The 19,663-nt window shown below is 38.6% G+C and overlaps 1 protein-coding gene across 2 annotated transcripts in view; it reads left to right on the top strand.

The window, feature by feature from the left end:
• rnf103 (ring finger protein 103) overlaps positions 1-19,663 on the top strand; it is a 55,901-nt gene that overhangs the window by 2,864 nt on the left and 33,374 nt on the right. Inside the window, exons 2-4 of one of the 2 annotated variants that reach the window (XM_059965640.1) lie at positions 5,004-5,143; positions 7,283-7,398; positions 12,422-15,216. In XM_059965640.1, the coding sequence (XP_059821623.1) occupies positions 5,004-5,143; positions 7,283-7,398; positions 12,422-13,961 (1,796 nt within the window). In that variant the 3' untranslated portion in view covers positions 13,962-15,216. Of the gene's footprint in view, positions 1-5,003; positions 5,144-7,282; positions 7,399-12,421; positions 15,217-19,663 lie in introns of those variants that run through there. The other variant, XM_059965643.1, reaches the window with a different exon arrangement.

Below are 19,663 nucleotides of genomic sequence, written 5' to 3'. Positions count from 1 at the left end.
GAGAAAAGTGTTACACCTAATTTACTGTTGGCAACTACAAAGTAGCTGTAATGTTTCCACTATTTTTCCTGCAATCCTCTAATACCTTCTCCCTAGCACCTGTTCAAAGTCATATTCCAAATAATTGATATGTATTTTACTTTTAAGGTAATGTTTCGTCAGAAAGAAATAGTTGGGCTACCTAAACTTTTCCCTGGGGAAAATATAGTCTTGTGTCTAAAAGAAAATTTAAGACCATAAGACATGGGAACAAATTGGGCTATTCGACCCATCAAGTCTGCTCCACCATTCCATCCATTATGGATGATTTATCATCCCTGTCAGCCCCATTTTATTCATAACTTTTGATGTCTTTGCTAATCAAAAACCTATAAGCCTCTGCTTTAAATATGCTCAGGCAATTGTAACTAAAAATAATGACGAGTTTAGGTTCAGATTAGTTTATTGTTGTATACATGAGGGTACAATTAAATGACTTGCTCCATGAAGATCACAGTAAACAGTATACATGGTGATGATAAGCACAATGACCAGGGCACAGAGAATGGAATGGTGCAAAATATTGTATTGCAGACTGAGGTGGTGCAAAAAGAAATACTGTTTTCTTTTCCTTGCTTTTTGAGAACCCTGAAAATGTTTTAAAATTTCAACAATGCTTCCTCAAAATGCAATATTATTGAAACATCCCTTAATGATACTATTCTAAAATTCATTTTATTGTCATAATGACCATATTGGTGGGATTTTAGTCCCCGTGTATACTTGTTTTTTTTTCTATTTGGTATATTATTGCATTACATTCCATACAACATTAATTTAAATAATTTGCCTGCTCAAGCTCTACATACTGGAGAGTGGAAAAACTATAAACAGGTTTTCCCATGGCACTCAAGATTCCCAGATTTTGGAGGAAATGAAGCAATGAAGGAAGGCAGGAACATTTTGATTTCCATCTCCAAATCAGAATGTAGGAACTGGAAAGAGGTAAATATTAATCTTGGAAAATGCTGGAATACGCACAAAATGAGGCTATCAAGGGAAACAGTCTCTGTGCTCTTGTCTCTGACATGACTTGACCTGAAAAACTTTCAGTATATTCTCTTCAGATTTGCAGAACCTGCATTTTGAAAAATTAATGTTTGTTGAAGGTATAATCCGAGGATCGTCATCTTTTCATGGTGGAGAGGCTTGTGAGTTCCGGAGATCCTGAGAGCGATGCCTTTTGAAGTTTATCCATTTGGTGCTTAGCTCTTGGTAGGGTCAAGGGAGAGGTTCAAAACAAAGATTGTTCCAACCAAGACGTCAGCAGTGGAGCTGGTAGAAAATGATGATCCTTCACAATGGCAGAGAAGGTAAAGAAAGCCTGCATTATCGTTGTGCATTCCATGCCACTGGACTCTGCCCCTGATTTGTTAAGGACCACATGGCGGCTGCGCATGAATTAGCCTCCCGACGTTAAACAAGGTCACTTACAGGTGTTCTCCGTTAAGGGAATACACTCTAACATCCCAGTTATGTAGATCCGGATCAGCATCTATAGCCACCTGAGGATCCATTAATAGGCAAACCCTCTGAAGAGAATCATACCCAACTAAAGTGATTGTATTACCAGTGTGGTAGGGTTTAAAGGTATGGATAGGTAATTCTCTTCATAACGTAGCTTGAGGAGCAGGAGTACTTATCCCTCCCCTGTTTGTTAAACTTTGCAGCACCATCACCTTATGGTCTCCAAGTCAAAACATCATAGAACTGGAATCAGGAAATCCAAGTCAGAATATTTTACTTCCTGCCAAATCATGTTCAAGAAAGTGAAAGAAGAATTTAGACAGGGTAGAAGAGAAAAGGATTATTTACAATATCCTGAAGGGTTAAATGGTCTAAACTTGCTAAAATAATTAGGAGAGATTTGGAATTAAGATTTAAAATACTGTTCACTTGCACAGCGATATAAGCTCTAAATGGACACAAAATGAACTAATTCTCTCTAGCATGTTTAGTGTGTATCTGTAACACCAGCACTACACCTTTTGCCTTTATATTTACATGTGTTAACGTTCTTGCCAGGATACTACAGAGGTGACTTGTGAATAGACAGAACAATTCCAAGGATAACAAGTATTTAATTGGACATGTACATTCACAGATGTTACTGTTGAAATTACTATTTTAATAATTACAAAACTTGTTGGGCACTTGTCTGTGTGTATTTTTTCAGTATTTTCCTTTTCAATATTCACATTTATATTTAGAATATTACAAGAAATTTCTATACTATCAATGGTTATGTAGATACTGCAAACTACCAGTGACGAGAGGTTAATTACAGGAAAATGATTCCATATAATACATACTTAAAAATATAGAATGTGTATCCTTGTTCTTGTCTGTTGAAGTTAGGCCGAGATTCATTTTGACATAACAAGGCATCATGATTTCCAGTATTCTTTCAGTAATGGTTAAAACATCGACCATCGCTTTGCCTCCACAAATGATCTGTGACCAGTTGAGTTCTTTCAGCAGTGTTTTTCTTCCCACTCCAGATTCTAGCATTTGCAGTCTCTTGTGTCTCCAGTGGTCCTATAATCTCGTGTAAAGCAAAAATATTAATTTAAATAAAAATCCTAAGCAACCTGTGAACTAATATTGAATGAATACTACAGTTTTCCTTTTCTAAAGGTCTTTTGCATATGATGCAAAAAAAAATCAGGGATCGCGTGCTTAAATAATGGAAGTTAAATATGAATGTTTTAAATTCAAAAGTTGGAGGTCACAAGGTTTCGACTATACCGGGGGTCGGCAACCCGCGGCTCCGGAGCCACATGTGGCTCTTTTACGTCTGTGCTGCGGCTCCCTGTTGCTTTGGGAAATAATTGGTTGTGGCGACCCTTTTCCTGGCACATCCGAACCGACTCACAATTAGATAGCCTACGGTGGTTTGCGAGCACAGCTTTGGAGCCTCTGCGCCACGGGGGGCCGGTTGAGGGAGGCTTAAAAGTGAGGCTGAAGATTTCGAATGAAGTTTTTTCCTTCGACTGCAGTTACCGACTCCGTGTCGTAATTTTAGCGCTGCGTGTAGCACACCGCTACATAGTCAGTATTTAATTAAAATGTATTTTATGTTGGTTTGTTAGTTTTTGAAATGTAAATCTAAATTTGAAGATTATGGTGATCTTGTACAATCTAAATAAGAGGTTGTAGCGACCCATTTCCTGACACATCCGAACCGGCTCACAATTAGCCAGCGCTCAGGCTAAGGGAGATAGCCTACGGGGGTTTGTGAGTACGTGTCTTTTGCAGCATCTGCGCCCATGGGGGGCGGGTTGAGGGAGGCTTAAAAGCAAGGCTGTTTAGTTCGAATAAAGCTATCTTTGACTGCAGTTTACTGACTGCATGTAGCACACCGCTACAACATGTTTTTATCGCTGGCTGTCCAGAGGGGAGGTGCTGAAACGCTTTGTCGCGTGTCTGGAAGAAGTGAAAACTTTCCTGGGCAGCAAAGGGCTCACCTTTCCTGAGCTGGAACAGCCAGAGTGGCTGGAAAAGCTACACTTCATGGTAGACATGACAGCGCACCTGAACACGCTGAACACAGCTCTTCAACGGGGTAAGGACGTACAGCCCTGCACATGTTGGAGGATGTTTTGGCGTTCGAGCGCAAGTTGACGTTGCTTGCCAGAGATTTACAGAAAGGCACATTGTCTCACTTCCCCAATTTGAGAGAGTTCAAACAAGGTCACGACATGATAAATTCGGAGTATTTACATTCTGCAATCATCGCAATGCAAACATCGTTTGGGAAACGCTTCTGTGAGTTCAGAGAGGAAAAAAACACATTATCCTTCCCGGTCACTCCCCTAAGCATCGATCCATCCCTACTGAATACGACTGCATTGTCAGGTGAGAGTCAACCTGACCAAGTATGATAAATATTTTAATTGCCTATTATTTTACGTTTTCATTGTTCAGTGAAATAGTCCTTTTATTTTTCAGGTTGACAGCTGGCTGACGTTATTTTTGGTTTGCTGCTGGCGGCAAATTTAAGTTTGGCGTTTTTCATAAATACAAGAAGGACTCAAGTAGACGTTGAGTATTTTACTTAAAAGTAACCTTCAACCCAACGTCTTTTTTTCGGAGTTCAAAATGTTTTTGTTGCATGCAGAAATGTAATTTCGTTTTCTCTGCAGGAGTTCATCAATTTCATAAATGCAACACATTATAGTTTGTTTATACATAGCATAAAGGCAAAACAAAACGTTGTATGCAGTGTTATTTCATTTTAAATGTCAAACGGGTTTTGCGGCTCCCAGTGTTTTCTTTTCTGTGGGAAACTGGTCCAAGTGGCTCTTTCAGTGGTAAACGTTGCTGACCCCTGGACTATACAGTTCCTTAAAAGTAGCAGTTCATTAAACAAGAGTTTGAGGTGTTTAGTTTTCTAAAGGAAAGAGAAATTCTAAACGATTTGGCCTAATCAAATTATTTTCTAATTCTGGGTACTCTTCTTTAGGAAGACATTTTAAGCCACCAGAATAATGAAGAAATTTACCACAATAATGCCTCATTGGTAGGAGTAAAGAAGTAATCCTGCAGGTAGATAAGATGTTAATCAGAGTATTGTCTGCGGTTTTGGTTGCCCCATTTTAGGATGGATGTGGAGAGTATGCAGAGAGGTTTACCAGGATGCTGCCAGTATTAGAAGGTATAAGCTATAAAGAAAGGTTGGACAAACTGGATTGTTCTCCCGAGAGTGCCAGAGGCTGTGGGGAGACCTGATTTTTTTTTTAAGAAGTTGAGAAGTGTAGAAACCATAACCAGTCAGACTCTTTTCCTTAGGGTAGAAGACATCAGAAGACATTTTGTTCAGGTTAGAGGGAGAAGTTTAAAGATGTAACTGGAAATGATTATGACTGACCTTTCACCTTGATATCACTTTACCATGTTCTGTTATTTTCTTAAAATTTTAAATATTGGTGCTTCAGTACTATTTTCAGTGTATTTTTATTCAGGTGATTTGATGGAGGGCGAGCTTTATTCTGCACTTCGTGAAGAGGAAGCATCAGAATCTACTGCCAGCACTAACTTCAATGGCGAGATGCATTTCTATGAGCAGGTGGAAGACACTAAAGATGGAATATGGCTGGTCCAAGTAATTACTTTTGCATTTTTTTCAAAATGCTGTGTTAAGACTTCAATAATATTTTAAACTAGTTATTCTTTTAAAATGTCTAATGAAATTTGTAGGAGGGAGATATTTTAACAGCAGTAATGATTGCTATTTTAAAAATACTAGTCAGAGAACCTGTATGTTGTTCTGTTTTAGTCATAAATGACAGTCATGTTTCCTGCTGAGTTGTCATTGTTAATTGTTCAATAGCATTAAACTCACTATATTTGTTGATCTACTTACTTTTTGGAGTTCGTTGTAGTAAGTAGTAAATGCTAACAGCACTTAAGATATTTTTAGTCTATAGTCTAAAACACAAATCTAACATTGAGAAGTAGTGGTAATTGCATCCTAAGTTTAATTTGTTGCTTATCCCATTAGAATTCTATTTGGGCTTGAAAAGTGAATATTGATTTCCGTGCTGAAAAGGGGGCATGGGAGTCCAAACCCCAAGCTGTTGATAGATGCTGTAGGATGATTCCTCCTTAGCATTGAGGACATCTTCAAAAGATGATACCTCAAAAAAGCTTCATCCATCATTAAGAATCCCCTTCACCCAGGCCATGCTCTCTCTTACTACTACCATTTGAGAGGAGGTACAGGATCCTGAAGAGGCACACTCAATGTTTTAGGCACAGCTTCTTCCCCTCCACTATCAGATTTCTGAGTGGACAATGAACCAACTCACAAACACTCCCTCACTATTTTCGTTGCACCACTTTATTGATTTTAAAATATATTATTGTAATTTATATCATTTTTCATGTATTGCATTGTACTGCTGCCACAAAACAACAACATTCAAGGCATAATGTGCCCTGAAAATGTATTCAGCCCCCATTCCTTGTTCACATAAATAAGTATTACAATCTGTGATTTTATTCAGTTTAACTGAGAATTTGTATTTGTGAATCACATGCTCCTTTTTTTTTCTCCCCCACAGTACAGCCCCAAGAAACAGGGAAAAATTGTAAAGAATGAAAAACTAAATGCAAAAACTGACATGTCAGAAGTACTCACCCTCTCCACCGCCCCCCCCCCCCCCACTTTTGCTCAGTATTCTGCAGCTATTATAGCCAGTAGTCTTTTGGAGAAGTCTCCATCAGCTTTGCACAATGTGATTTGTCTATTCCTCCTTGCAAAATTGCTCAAGCTCTGCCGGGTTAGTTAGAGAGTGGCAATCTTGAGGTCTTGCTAGAGATGTTTGACCTAGTTAAGGTCAGGACTGGGCCATCAATTTTTTCATTTGAAGCCACTCCATGGTTGTTCTAGCAGTGTGCTTTAGGTTATTATCCTGCTGAAAGATGATCTTCCTCCCCAGTTTAAGCTTTCTGGCAGATATTAGCAGGTTTTTATTCAAGATCTTTGTATTTAGCAGCATTCATCTTCCTATCAATCCTAACCAGATTTCCAGTCTCTGCTGCTGAAAAGCATCCCCACAGCATGATGCAACCTCCACTATACTTTGGGAAGGGTGTTACCTGGCTGATATACACCACACGTTCCACTTAGTGTTGAGGCCAAAATGTTCCACTTTAGTCTCTTTCGACTACAAGACCTCCTTCCACATCTTTACTGTATCTTTTAAGTGACTTTGCAAAGTCTTAACAGGCAAGGATATGGTTTTTTTTTTCTTGGTGTGGCATAAATCTTAATACTGTGCATCAGCCAGGTAGCACCATCCTTGTTGTAAAATATGGTGGAAGTAGCATCATGCTATAGGATGCTTTTCAGCAACAGGGACTTGAAATCTGGTCAGGATTAATAGGAAAATGAACGCTACTAAATACAGAGAGGCCCTGGAAAAATGCAGAATTGCAGATTATACTGGAAAGTTCGGGTTAAATTGAGAAGTTTCTTTTCAGTTTACAGAAGCACATTGGGCATGCTGTTTATAAACTTAATTTAGGTCACAAATCATTTAGCTTGGTGCTTAAGATCGAGGCATGATCAGGATTAAAAATACAATACCGGAAATACTTAGCAGGTCAGGCAGCTTTTGTTGGGAGAGAAATAACCTAAAACATTTCAGGTTGATTAACTTTTGTCAAGGCTGAGAATAGTTATTATTCTGAATAATAACTTATTTGTTTTCAAGTAACCACTACCATTATTTCACAGGTTGTGGCTAAAGATAAGGATCCTTTATTAGGTAAGGATCAATGGCACAAGATGGTGAAGAAAGTGTCCCAGTTTGGTATACGTACAGGAGCTTTCAATTGTTCCAGTGACCCCAAGTAAGCTTTTTGGAGTACTTGTATTCTAAAACACTTCACAGTATGTGTAGTTAAACTGCAGAAATTGTTAATTGTTGTAAATGGCCTGACCAAACATTTTTTGCAGAATTAGACAGAAACAAATGCTTTTAGTGTATATGCATTATGATATTTACACAATGATTAAGACCTTTAATAATGAAGAAGGAAAAGTCTCGTATAGAGAGTAAATATTTAAAAGCACCTCTTTGGCTATACACTGTCAGAGGGACCATCTGTCTTGTGATTTTTTTTAATATATATATAATGCTGGACATGTCACAATACTAGCAATGCCTTTGTTTCTACCCCACAGAAAGAGTTGTAGCAGCAACTAAATCATCTTTCACTTCAATGCACACCTTGGTGTGCAAATAATAGGAACTAACGAATAAAAATTTAATTTTCAGTGCAGTTTAGATGTGTAAATTTTATATACAAGGCAGATTCAGCATTTTTTTATTATAGCTACAGTTTTACTTGTAGATCAAGAGCAAAAGAAATATTAATCAATATAAGCATTAAATCTAACTCATTTGAAAGCTAGAATATGGCTACTGGCCAGATAAAGCATTTTGCTTGGTTGTCAAAAGTAAGCAACTAACTTAATAACAAATGGACACACATCAACATAAATTGCATTCTTCAAGATTGTGACTTTGCCTTCTAGTACTCCCAAGTGTATGAAATAATCAACCAGCTTTTACTAGTCTAGATCTTTGGGTTTATCCCAAGGGGCACTGTTCCTACATAGTTGAATAAGGGCACCTCATCACCAGCAGTAGTTTCCCTTTCATGCCTTTAAAGCATTAACCTCACAGAGTCAGCTCATCTACATGCTAACTTGACAACATCATCCATAGGCACAGCTTGAAGTTTTGTCTCTCAGTTATAAACACTGTCATTGTTCTTTCAGTTTTTGGGTTCATGGTTTGAAATTTGATAAATTTAACAGTAATGTGGGAATAGCTTCACCACTAGGGCTGCAGTAATCATGTAACCATATAACAATTACAGTACAGAAACAGGCCATCTCGGCCCTTCTAGTCCGTGCCGAACGCTTACTCTCACCTAATCCCACTGACCCACACTCAGCCCATAACCCTCCATTCCTTTCCTGTGCATATACATATCCAATTTTGCTTTAAATGACAATACAGAACCTGCCTCTACCACTTCTACTGGAAGCTCATTCCACACAGCTACCACTCTCTGAGTAAAGAAGTTCCCCCTCATGTTACCCTTAAACTTTTGCCCCCTAAGTTGCAACTCATGTCCTCTACTCTACTCATGAATCTCCCCTACTCTCAATGGAAAAAGCCTATCCACGTCAACTCTATCTATCCCCCTCATAATTTTAAATACCTCTATCAAGTCCCCCCTCAACCCTCTATGCTCCAAAGAATAAAGACCTAACTTGTTCAATCTTTCCCTGTAACTTAGGTGCTGAAACCCAGGTAACATTCAAGAAAATCTTCTCTGTGCTCCCTCTATTTTGTTGACATCTTTCCTATAATTCGGTGACCAGAACTGTACACAATACTCCAAATTCGGCCTTAACAATGCCTTGTACAATTTTAACATTACATCCCAACTCCTATACTCAATGCTCTGATTTATAAAAGCCAACATACCAAAAGCTTTCTTCACCACCCTGTCCACATGGGATTCCACCTTCAGGTAACTATGCACCACTATTCCTGATCACTCTGTTCTACTGCATTCTTCAGTGCCCTACCATTTACCATGTATGTCCTATGTAGCACCTCACACTTATCAGCATTAAACTCCATCTGCCATCGCTCAGCCCACTCTTCTAACTGGCCTAAATCTCTTTGCAAACTTTGAAAACCTGCTTCATTATCCACAACGCCACCTACCTTAGTATCATCTGCATACTTACTAATCCAATTTACCACCCCATCATCCAGATCATTAATGTACATGACAAACAACATTGGACCCAGTACAGATTCCTGAAGCACACCACTAGTCACTGGCCTCCAACCTAACAAACAATTATCCACCACTACTCTCTGGCATCTCCCATCCAGCCACTGTTGAATCCATTTTACTACTTCAATATTAATACCTAATAATTGAACCTTCCTAACTAACCTTCCGTGCGGAACCTTATCAAAGGCCTTACTGAAGTCCATATAGACAACATCCACTGCTTTACCCTTGTCAACTTTTCTCGTAACCTCTTCAAAAAATTCAGTAAGATTTGTCAAACATGACCTTGCACCCACAAATCCACGTTGACTGTTCCTAATCAGACCATGTCTATCTAAGTAATTATATATACCATCTCTAAGAATACTTCCCATTAATTTACCCACCACTGACGTCAAACTGATTGGCCTTTAATTGCTAGACTTACTCTTAGAACCCTTTTTAAACAATGGAACCACATGAACAATACGCCAATCCTCCGGCACCATCCCTGTTTCTAATGACATTTGAAATATTTCTGAGAGAGCCCATGCTTTTTCTACACTAACCTCCCTCAAGGTCCTAGCGAATATCCTGTCAGAACCTGGAGATTTATCCACTTTTATATTCCTTAAAAGTTCTAGTACTTCCTCCTCTTTAATTGTCATAGTTTCCATAACTTCCCTACTTGTTTCCCTTACCTTACACAATCTAATATCCTTCTCAGTGAATACCGAAGAAAATAAATTGTTCAAAATCTCCCCCATCTCTTTCGGCTCCACACATAGCTGTCCACTCTGATTCTCTAAGGGACTAATTTTATCCCTCACTATCCTTTTTCAATTAATATAACTGTAGAAACCCTTCAGATTTATTTTCACCTTACTTGCCAAGGCAACCTCGTATCTTTTAGCTTTTCTAATTTCTTTCTTAAGATTCTTCTTACATTCTTTATATTCCTTGAGCACCTCATTTACTCCATGCTGCCTATATTTATTGTAGGTATCTCTCTTTTTCCTGACCAAGTTTCCAATATCCTTTGAAAACCATGGCTCTCTCAAACTTGTAACCTTTCCTTTCAACCTAACAGGAACATAAAGATTCTGTATCCTCAAAGTTTCACCTTTGAATGACCGCCATTTCTCTATTACGTCCTTCCCATAAAACAAATTGTCCCAATCCACTCCATCTAAATCCTTTCACATCGCCTCAAAGTTAGCCTTTCTCTAATCAAAAATCTCAACCCTGGGTCCAGTCCTTTCCTTGTCCATAATTATATTGAAACTAATGGCATTGTGATCACTGGACCAGAAGTGCTCCCCAACACATACCTCCGTCACCTGACCTATCTCATTCCCTAACAGAAGATCCAACACTGCCCCTTCTCAGGAAGTTCTCAGTAGTTCAGGAAAATGCCCAAATCACCCTGTGCAGTAGGGGTTAGATTATAAGCTTCACCTAGCCAGTGGCTTCCACCTCTTGAGCAAACACCACTGCCTGGAAGTTGCCCTGTGGGCCACACCAACCTGACTTCACTGAGTCAAGATCCTGGAACTCTGTCCCTGGAACTCTGGGTATGCCCACGTCTTAAAGACCATAGCAGTAAATGAAGGCAGCTCATCATCACCTTCTCAAGGCCATACACAATGCTGGAGGAACTCATCATCTATGGATAGGAATGTGTTTTGGGCTGAAATAATCAGGAATCCAAGCACCTGGCCCTTGAGTAAATAATAAAAGACGGTATTTTACAAAAAGTCTTGTGAATGTGATTGAATGTGAGGTCAAGAGTTAAATGTTAAAAAGAAATTTAAAGATGCATTCAGAGGGGAGACTTGGAGCGAAATCTGCTGAGGGATCACAATTGCTAAAGGTAGTGAGATTTAAAATTGGGACTGCACAAGAGGCCAGAATTGGGTGAGTGCCAAGATCTGTGAGGGTGAAAAGGAATTTGAGGTAGTGGTACTGCAGTACTTTGAATCATGTGGAGGACTCTGTCCAAGTTCAAGACCTTTGGAAGGTCTTAAATCTGAAGGAAAATATTTGAATTTGTTATCCAAGAGGGAGGCTGTTTTTAGGTTGGAATCACAAGCGTAAAGGATGCGCAAATCCTGGAATTAAATAAGTTACTAAACTAAAGTTTTAATGAGCATGAGTTTCTGCAGGTTTGTCAGTAGAGTGCCAGAATAGTCCTGTTTGATACTGATGAGAGAAATCTGGCTTTTGTCAGCGTACTAGTGGAACCTGTTGTTTCTTTAAATAATGTCATAGAAAAGTCAGCTATTTCCTCTCCGGCTGACACATCAGCATGAATTAGTTATTTTGTATTGGCTCTCCATCAGAATGTCTCTCTTTTACTTCCCAAAAGCTTCATCAGATTCTGCTTTTAGTCCAATTTATATGATAATTTCACTGCTGAAGCAACCTTCTACACTCAGTGGCCACTTTATTGGGTACCCCCTGTACCTAGTAATGTAGCTACTGAGCATATCTTCATGGTCTTCTGTTATAGCCTTTCTGCTTCAAGGTTTGACATGCTGTGCATTCACAGGTGCTGTTCTGTACACCACTGTTATAACACATGGCTATTTGAGTTACTGTTGCTTTCTTGTCAGCCTGACCCAGTCTGGCCATTTGCCTCTGATCTTTTTCATTTGCATACAAAACTGCCACTCACTTTTTAAAATTGTTCTTTGTACCATTCTCTCAAAGCTCAAGAGACTGTTAATGTGGGGAAAATCCTGGGAGAAAAGCAGTTTCTGAGATACTCGCACCAATAATTATTCCACTTAGATCACATTTCTTCCCATTCTGATGTTTGGTCTGAATAACAAATGAACCTTGAGTCTGTCTGCATGCTTTTATGCATTAAATTGTTGCCACCTGATTGAACATTTGCATTAATGAGCACATGTACAGGAGGACCTAATAAAGTGGCCACTGAGTGTAAATGTGCAGTGTGGTTCCTGGAAGGGAGTGGTATTTATAGATAACTTGATGTTTCTCTGTGTAAAGTGTACAGATAATTACAAAATGTATTTATATTTAATCTGCATTTTTTTTCCTATAGATACTGTAGCAAGCGAGATTGGTTGAAATCTACACTCATAATGTCCATTCCACAAACTAACACTTCAAAGGGGAAAGTAATGCTTAAAGAGTATCGTGGGCGAAGGATTGAAGTTGAGCACATTTTTAAATGGATAAACACCCATGTGGCATCTCGGATTAAAACAATCAGAAGTCCTGATCAGTTGATGGAAGAATGGAATAAAAGTGATCGATACCATGTAAAGATCTATTTGTTTGCAAGCCTTGACCAGCCACCTGCTTTCTACTCTGTTCTCAGTGTAAAATTTACAGGACGTGTGGAGTTCATTTTCGTTGATGTTCAGAAGTGGAACAGTGACAGACACATGAAGGAGATTGGTGTTGATCAATTCCCAGCATATATCGTGAAAACTCCTGAAGGTATCTATAAATATGGAAACACTACAGGGGAGTTTATATCACATCATGCAATGGATGTATTTCTCCGATCATTACAGCCTGAAGTAAATGATCTCTTTGTCTTGAGTCTAGTTCTTGTTAATTTAATGGCATGGATGGACTTATTTATAACACAAGGTGCCACAATAAAGCGATTTGTGGTTCTTATAAGCACACTAGGTACTTATAACTCCTTATTAATAATGTCCTGGCTACCCATAATAGGATTTTTGCAGTTACCATATTTGGAAAGCTTTTATGAATATAGTTTAAAGTTTCTGCGGTACGCCAACACAACCACTTTAGCTTCTTGGGTTCGAGCTGATTGGACTTTCTATTCATCTCATCCTGCTCTTTTTCTCAGCACGTACCTGGGCCACGGTTTGTTAATAGATTACTTTGAGAAAAAGCGAAGACGTAACAATAATGAAGATGAGGTAAATGTGAATAACCTTGAATGGCTGTCAAGCCTGTGGGACTGGTATACCAGCTACTTGTTCCACCCAATTGCTTCATTTCAGCACTATCCTCATAATTTAGATTGGGAGGAAGATCCCAATTTGTTGTTGGAGAGACTTGCATTCCCGGATCTGTGGCTGCATCCATTAATACCAACAGATTACATAAAGAACCTACCAACATGGCGATTTAAAACTATTGCAGGGCATTCTGAAGATGAAGTAAGTGAAAGCTGGCATGAGACTGACAGTGATTCTGAAAGTGAAAACCATGATGTGTGCAATAAATCAAAGGTAAATGATAGTGAAGAGGCAAGTGGGCTCCAGACACTTGCAGAAGGAAAGGTGCAAACTAGTGAAGAAACCAATACCTGTGAAGTAAATTCTGGCAATGCATGTCAGTGCACACCAAAATCACACAGAAACACAAACATCACTGAAGCTGATGAACCAGATTGGTCTACCTGGCCCAGTAACATGCTCCGTTGCTCAGAATGTGTGGTGTGCCTGGAGAATTTTCAGAATGGTTGCTTAATAATGGGACTACCCTGTGGTCATGTGTTCCATCAGCAATGTATTGTGGTCTGGTTAGCAGGAGGACGACATTGTTGCCCTGTATGCAGATGGGCTTCATACAAAAAGAAGCATTGTTTCATCAGATAAGAACAATGGTTCAGCAATGTTTTCAACCAATATTTCAGGCTCTTAAATATCTAATACTTAATATGCATTGTGATGTTTGTTGTTCATGTTTGTGCTTTTATGTGATTTAAATTTAGTTTTTATGTAGAATTTTTTTGGAGCTGATCCTCAATATAACTACACTACATTTATTAATGAGTCTACTACCAGTCTTGTTAATTTCTGGATGCTTTACAACAATAGCACAATAAATCTTGTTAATTCTGTTTGGTATGTTCAACCATTAAACTACCAGTATCACCAAACGGAGAATGTAAAAGACCTCCTGATTTGAGATTTTATTAGAAGAATATTAAATTTAAAATATTTGTCTTGTTCTAAATAATTTCTTTATCTGGTTGCAGAACATTGGGCGTAATTTCATTACCTAGATCTGGGAACAGCTCATGGCTATTTTGAAGTGCAAATCTTATTCTAAAAGGGAGTCAATAAAAAGATGTATAATCATTCATATTGAAGCATTTTTTGCAGACATTTTGAAGAGCATTCAAGACATAACTTGAAAATGGAAGAAAAACATGGTTCAATAAAAGTATTTCATGCACTCAACCATTACCAAGATGCTTAGCACTTTATTCCCAACTTTATTGGATACTTCATAAACTGAATGTACCTTAAATAGATGTAGCTTGCTGAATCATCTGTATTCTTTGCTAGGGAATCATTTTTTAATTCAGATTTTTAGAAATGAAGGCCAAAGTCTCATAATACATATAGCACTGAGGTTAAAACAATGAAGTTCATGTAGCAATTGTGTTAGCCATTGAAAAAGCCAAGATTGTCAAAGTTTATAGGTCATAAGTGAAATGAAGAAGTAAATATATTATAGTGTGTATGTATATACAGATATATAAAAGTAAAATAAGGACTCGGGGGGGGGGGGGGGGGAAATAATTGGCCCAATGTGCTGATTTGGATTTGGCAGGAACAATAATTTCCATAAATAGATCCTTTGGTCCTTGCAGTCTGGAAGTACTTCTACTGCATATTATATTAAACAATAGCAAAATCCCTGGTACTGGATTTGATGATGTTATGTGCAGTGATGTATACTTCTGTCTTTTAAATGGTGAAATCGCTGTAAGGTCAAAGGGTGAATTATAAGGCAACGAATTGGCTTTTGTATGGAATGCTAATAGCAAACCATTTTCACAATAAGCTGTATTTATTTTCTATTATTCCTTGTAACAACTGAACAATAAACATTTTCCTTTGATGAAGGTCTACCTTTTTTACAAGTTGGCAATGTTTTAAAAATATGAGACTAATAGATCTTTGTTTCAGGCTCAATCCCTTTGCAAAGAGACTAATTGACTTCCAATAGACATCATCATCATTATGTGTTGTATCATGGTCTGTGACCCCAATTATTATCAGCAAATCTTTCTACAGAAGTGGTTTACCATTGCCATCTGAGCGGTGTCTTTACAAGATGGATGATCACTTGTGACGTACTGGCTGCTCGTAGGACCATCCACAACCTGCTCCCATGGCTTCACCTGACCCTGATCAGTGGGCTAAGCAGGTGCTACACATTTAAGTAACTTAAGATCAGTGTGCACACTCCCAGAGGTGGAATAATTAAAACTGGGGATAATTGAGAGTCTAGAAATGGAGGAATACAGCTATTTCAGGATTGAAGCCATGGGTAAATTTCAATGATATCAAATAGCAAAGCCACGGAAAGAAAATTAAAATACAAAGTTTACAATTTAGACATTGTGACCACTATAGTTCTGCAATCACAAGGATAATTGAATAGGATTTAGTTCAAGTTGAAGCATGAGTTGCAAACTTAAGTTTGAGTAGGATGAGGTGGAAGTTGGACAGAAGAGTGTTGGAATGGTCACTTTGTGGTAACAGTAACAAGGATGAGGATTTCAATTGACAGGAAAAGTCTGCTATGAAAATAGAAGTAGGGTGTCTGGAGATTAGTGGTTGCAAGCTTATTCAGTTGCATATGATAGAAAAACAACAAACTGACCCTTGTTTAAATGTCTGAAAAATAGAGGGCTGTAGGTAAGCCTAATAATTTCTGAGGTAGGGACATGTTTGGCACAACTTTGTGGGCCGAAAGGCCTGTATTGTGCTGTAGGTTTTCTATGTTTCAAGGACAGGGATGTAGTTGATAATCAGAGAATAAAATTAACAATGGGGATTGAAAACAGTAGTCTTTGTTTAATGGAGCAAATTTCTGGTTAAAGGAATATTGATGACAGTAAAAATAATGGAAAAGAAATGGCAGTGAGATAGATGCAGTATGTTTACTGCATGGATGCTGATAGTATGTTTTCAGATAATGAATGTTATTGTAGATAATTATTGATGACAAATGAGGTATCAGAGGTTGGTCTGGTCAATGGTGAGAGGCTGAAGGAGTTTTTCAGTATTTGGGAAGTCAGTATAGCTTTGTCACTGTCATCTGTGATTTGGTAACAGCTGTTTTTTGTTAAATTTCAAAGTAAAAATTTGATAATCATGTAGCAGCTGAAAATAAAACTAAATGATTACCTCTGCTTTTGTGTATACTGTTTGACAGCTGAAGAATTCAGTGAGTCAAAATGCAATGGAATTTCAGGGTTGAGGTAGAATATAAAAGTGACTTTAAAGCACTGGTGAGGCCTCACGTGGAATATTGTGAGCAGTTTTGGGCTTCTTAGAAAGGATGTGCTGAAACTGGAGAGGGTTCAATGGAGGTTCACGAAAATGATTCCAGGATTGAATGGCTTGTCATATGAAGAATATTTGAAGGCACTGGGCCTGTATTTACTGGAATTCAGAAGAATAAGGGGTAATCTCATTGAAACCTATTGAATAGAGAAATGCCTTGATAGAGTAGGCGTGGAGAGGACATTTGCTGTGGTGGAAGAATCTAAGACCAGAGAACACAGTGTCACATACCCCATGACAGGTCAAAGAACCAACAGAAATGGAAAACACTTTGGAGTCTGGTACTGCTATTAACTAATAGTGTTTATTAGTAACTTTGCAATACAATAATATAAATGCAGATATATCAAACAGGTTAGCAATGATTTTATATATATATATATATATATATATATGGAAATAGAAAACCAAGCTTTTTCAAGTCTAGGGGTAAATGGATACAGTCTTGCGACGATGAAGAAAGTTCCGTTCAGTTTGTGGTATTTAGTTGAGTTGGAGAGAGAGATGTGTAGGTCTTCAGGTGAGCTGGTGTCATCGATCTTCCCATTGTCCTCCAAAATCCTTTAAAAGTCACCGACTGTGACCAGAATTAAGGTGACCATTCTTCTGTGGTCAAAGGTTGGACACACAAATAACTCCCCATCGGTCACATCTTTTTTGCACTGCGAGAGCCACTAATCGATCCTCCAAAAAATCCACCTTCCAGTGGGCACAGCAAAGCTCATCCAGTGTCCAAAACCGTGTGTGTCTGGCTCCAGCAGCTGACCTGGCATTCATCTCTGCATGCTAAACACCAGCTGTCCATCAAACTGCTCCACCCTCCTCTCTCTGTGAGAACTTAAGAGGCAGGCAGTGTCCTTGTAGAAATGTCAACAAACTGCTGAGAATCCATAACATCAATCTTCAGAGCATTCTTCTCCTCTCTTAATAATAAAGTCTCTGTGTTGGATCTCTCCCCTCTCCCCTCTTCCCCCCCCCCCCCCCCCACAGTTCATAGGGTCAACTCAGGACCTTTAGAATGGAGATAAGGAATTTCTTTAGCCAGAGAGCAGCGATTCTGTAGAGTTCTTTGCAATTGACAGTTGTAGAGGCCAAGTCTTTATGTATATTTAAGGCAGAGGTTGAGAGATTCTTGATCGGTCAGGCAGGAGATAGGGGCTGAGAAGAAATTTGGATCAGCCATGATGAATTGGCACTGAAGTCCTCAACCATTAACTTTTTGCCTCTGGTAAGACTGTTGCCATTGAGTTCTGGATGATAAGTAGCACAGCGCATGTTTTGGAGTTCTGGAATTTTGACCCAGTGAGGGTGAAGAAATAGCAATATATTTCCAAGTCAGAGTAGTTTGTGGCAACTTTCCAATTGTTGGTGTTCCCATGATTTTGCTGACATGCTCTTCCAGCCAGTAGAGATATTATGGGTTTGGAAAGTGCTGTCTAAGGAGTCTTGCTAGGTTGTTGCAATGCTTTCTGTAGGTGGTACACATAGCTGCTGCTGTGCATCAATTCTGGATAGGGTACCTATCAAGCAAGCTGCTATGTCCTGCATGTGTCAGACTTCTTGAGAGTTGAAGGTATACTCATCCAGTTTTGTCATGAAAAATGCAATATACAGTAAATGCAAGTTGTTTTTCTTACTGAAATAGGTGAAACTGGGTCCCTCAAGTAGAAGTTATTGTAAAGAACTTGAATATAAATAAACTAAAGAACAAATATCAAGTGAATTGTGAAGCTAGCAATAGGTTATGCAATGTTATGACTTAAGAAAGCCACTGGGCCCTTCTGGGGTATGGATCAAAGAATACTGAAGAATGTGAAAATGGGATGTTTACACAAAATCTCAATGCAACAATGGTAGTTTAATGGAATTATAATGATCAATATTATATAAATGAAGGTTCTATGAACTCTGCCTTTTTGAATCATATTAAATGTTAAGATGGATAAGGCTGCAACTCTGTTTTGGATGTCATTTATATGACCTCACCTTGACTTCCTATTTCTAACCAGATTCTGCGCCTGTCTTAATTATTCACTGCTGAAACTAATCCGTGCCTTTACATATATACCTTGATGATTCTAACACAGATCTGATAAGTTTATGTCTAATAAGCGTCTGAAATCTTGAGCTCATTCAAGACTTTGCTGCCTAGGTCTTGGTCTACGCAAACCCTGTTCACCTATTACCGTAACAGTTTATAATGGTGGCAGTGTTGATCTGCACTTTCTGCTAGACATCCATTTAGAATCATAGAACACTATAGCACAGAAATAGAACCTAGTTTGTGCCAAACTCTCAATCTGTCTCATCCCATCAACCTGCTCCATACCCCTCCCATCATGTACCTATGCAAATTTCTCTTAAATGTTGAAATTAAACCCAGATCTACCACTTCTGCTGGTAGGTAATTTATTTATATCCACTCTCTCATCGTCCTCTGATCGAAGAAGTTCTCTCTCAGGTTACCCTGATAAACATTTCATCTTTACTTAAACATTATACCTTTCTACCCCTCATAATTTTGTATACCTCTTTCAACTCTCCCCTCATTCTCCTATGCCCTAAGGAATTAAGTGCTAATTTATTCAACCTATCCCTATAACTCAGATCCTCAAGTCCTGGCAACATCCTTGTTAAACCTCTCTGCACTCTTTCTATCTTATTGTTATCTTTCCTGAACTGCACACAATACTCCAGCTTAGGTCTCACCAATGTCTTATGGTCAGTTTCTAAAGAGTTTGTACATTCTCCCCGAGACTGCATGGGTTTCTTCCCACAGTCCAGGTTGGTAAGTTGTAAATTGTCCCATGATTCGGCTATGGATAACTCAGTGATTGCTGGCTGGCACGGCTCTAAGGGCTGGAAGGGCCTACTCTGTTTTGTAATTTAAAAAAATAAATAAAGACTTCAATATAACATCCTAATCCAGTGACACCAGACTGTATGTAAATTGGATCTGTTGTGTACCCAGTAGTCAAGCCATCACGAAACAG

Source organism: Hypanus sabinus, chromosome 3, assembly GCF_030144855.1.
Source record: "Hypanus sabinus isolate sHypSab1 chromosome 3, sHypSab1.hap1, whole genome shotgun sequence".
In the NCBI taxonomy this organism is placed as follows: Eukaryota; Metazoa; Chordata; class Chondrichthyes; order Myliobatiformes; family Dasyatidae; genus Hypanus; species Hypanus sabinus.
This window is presented reverse-complemented; position numbering and strand designations above follow the sequence as displayed.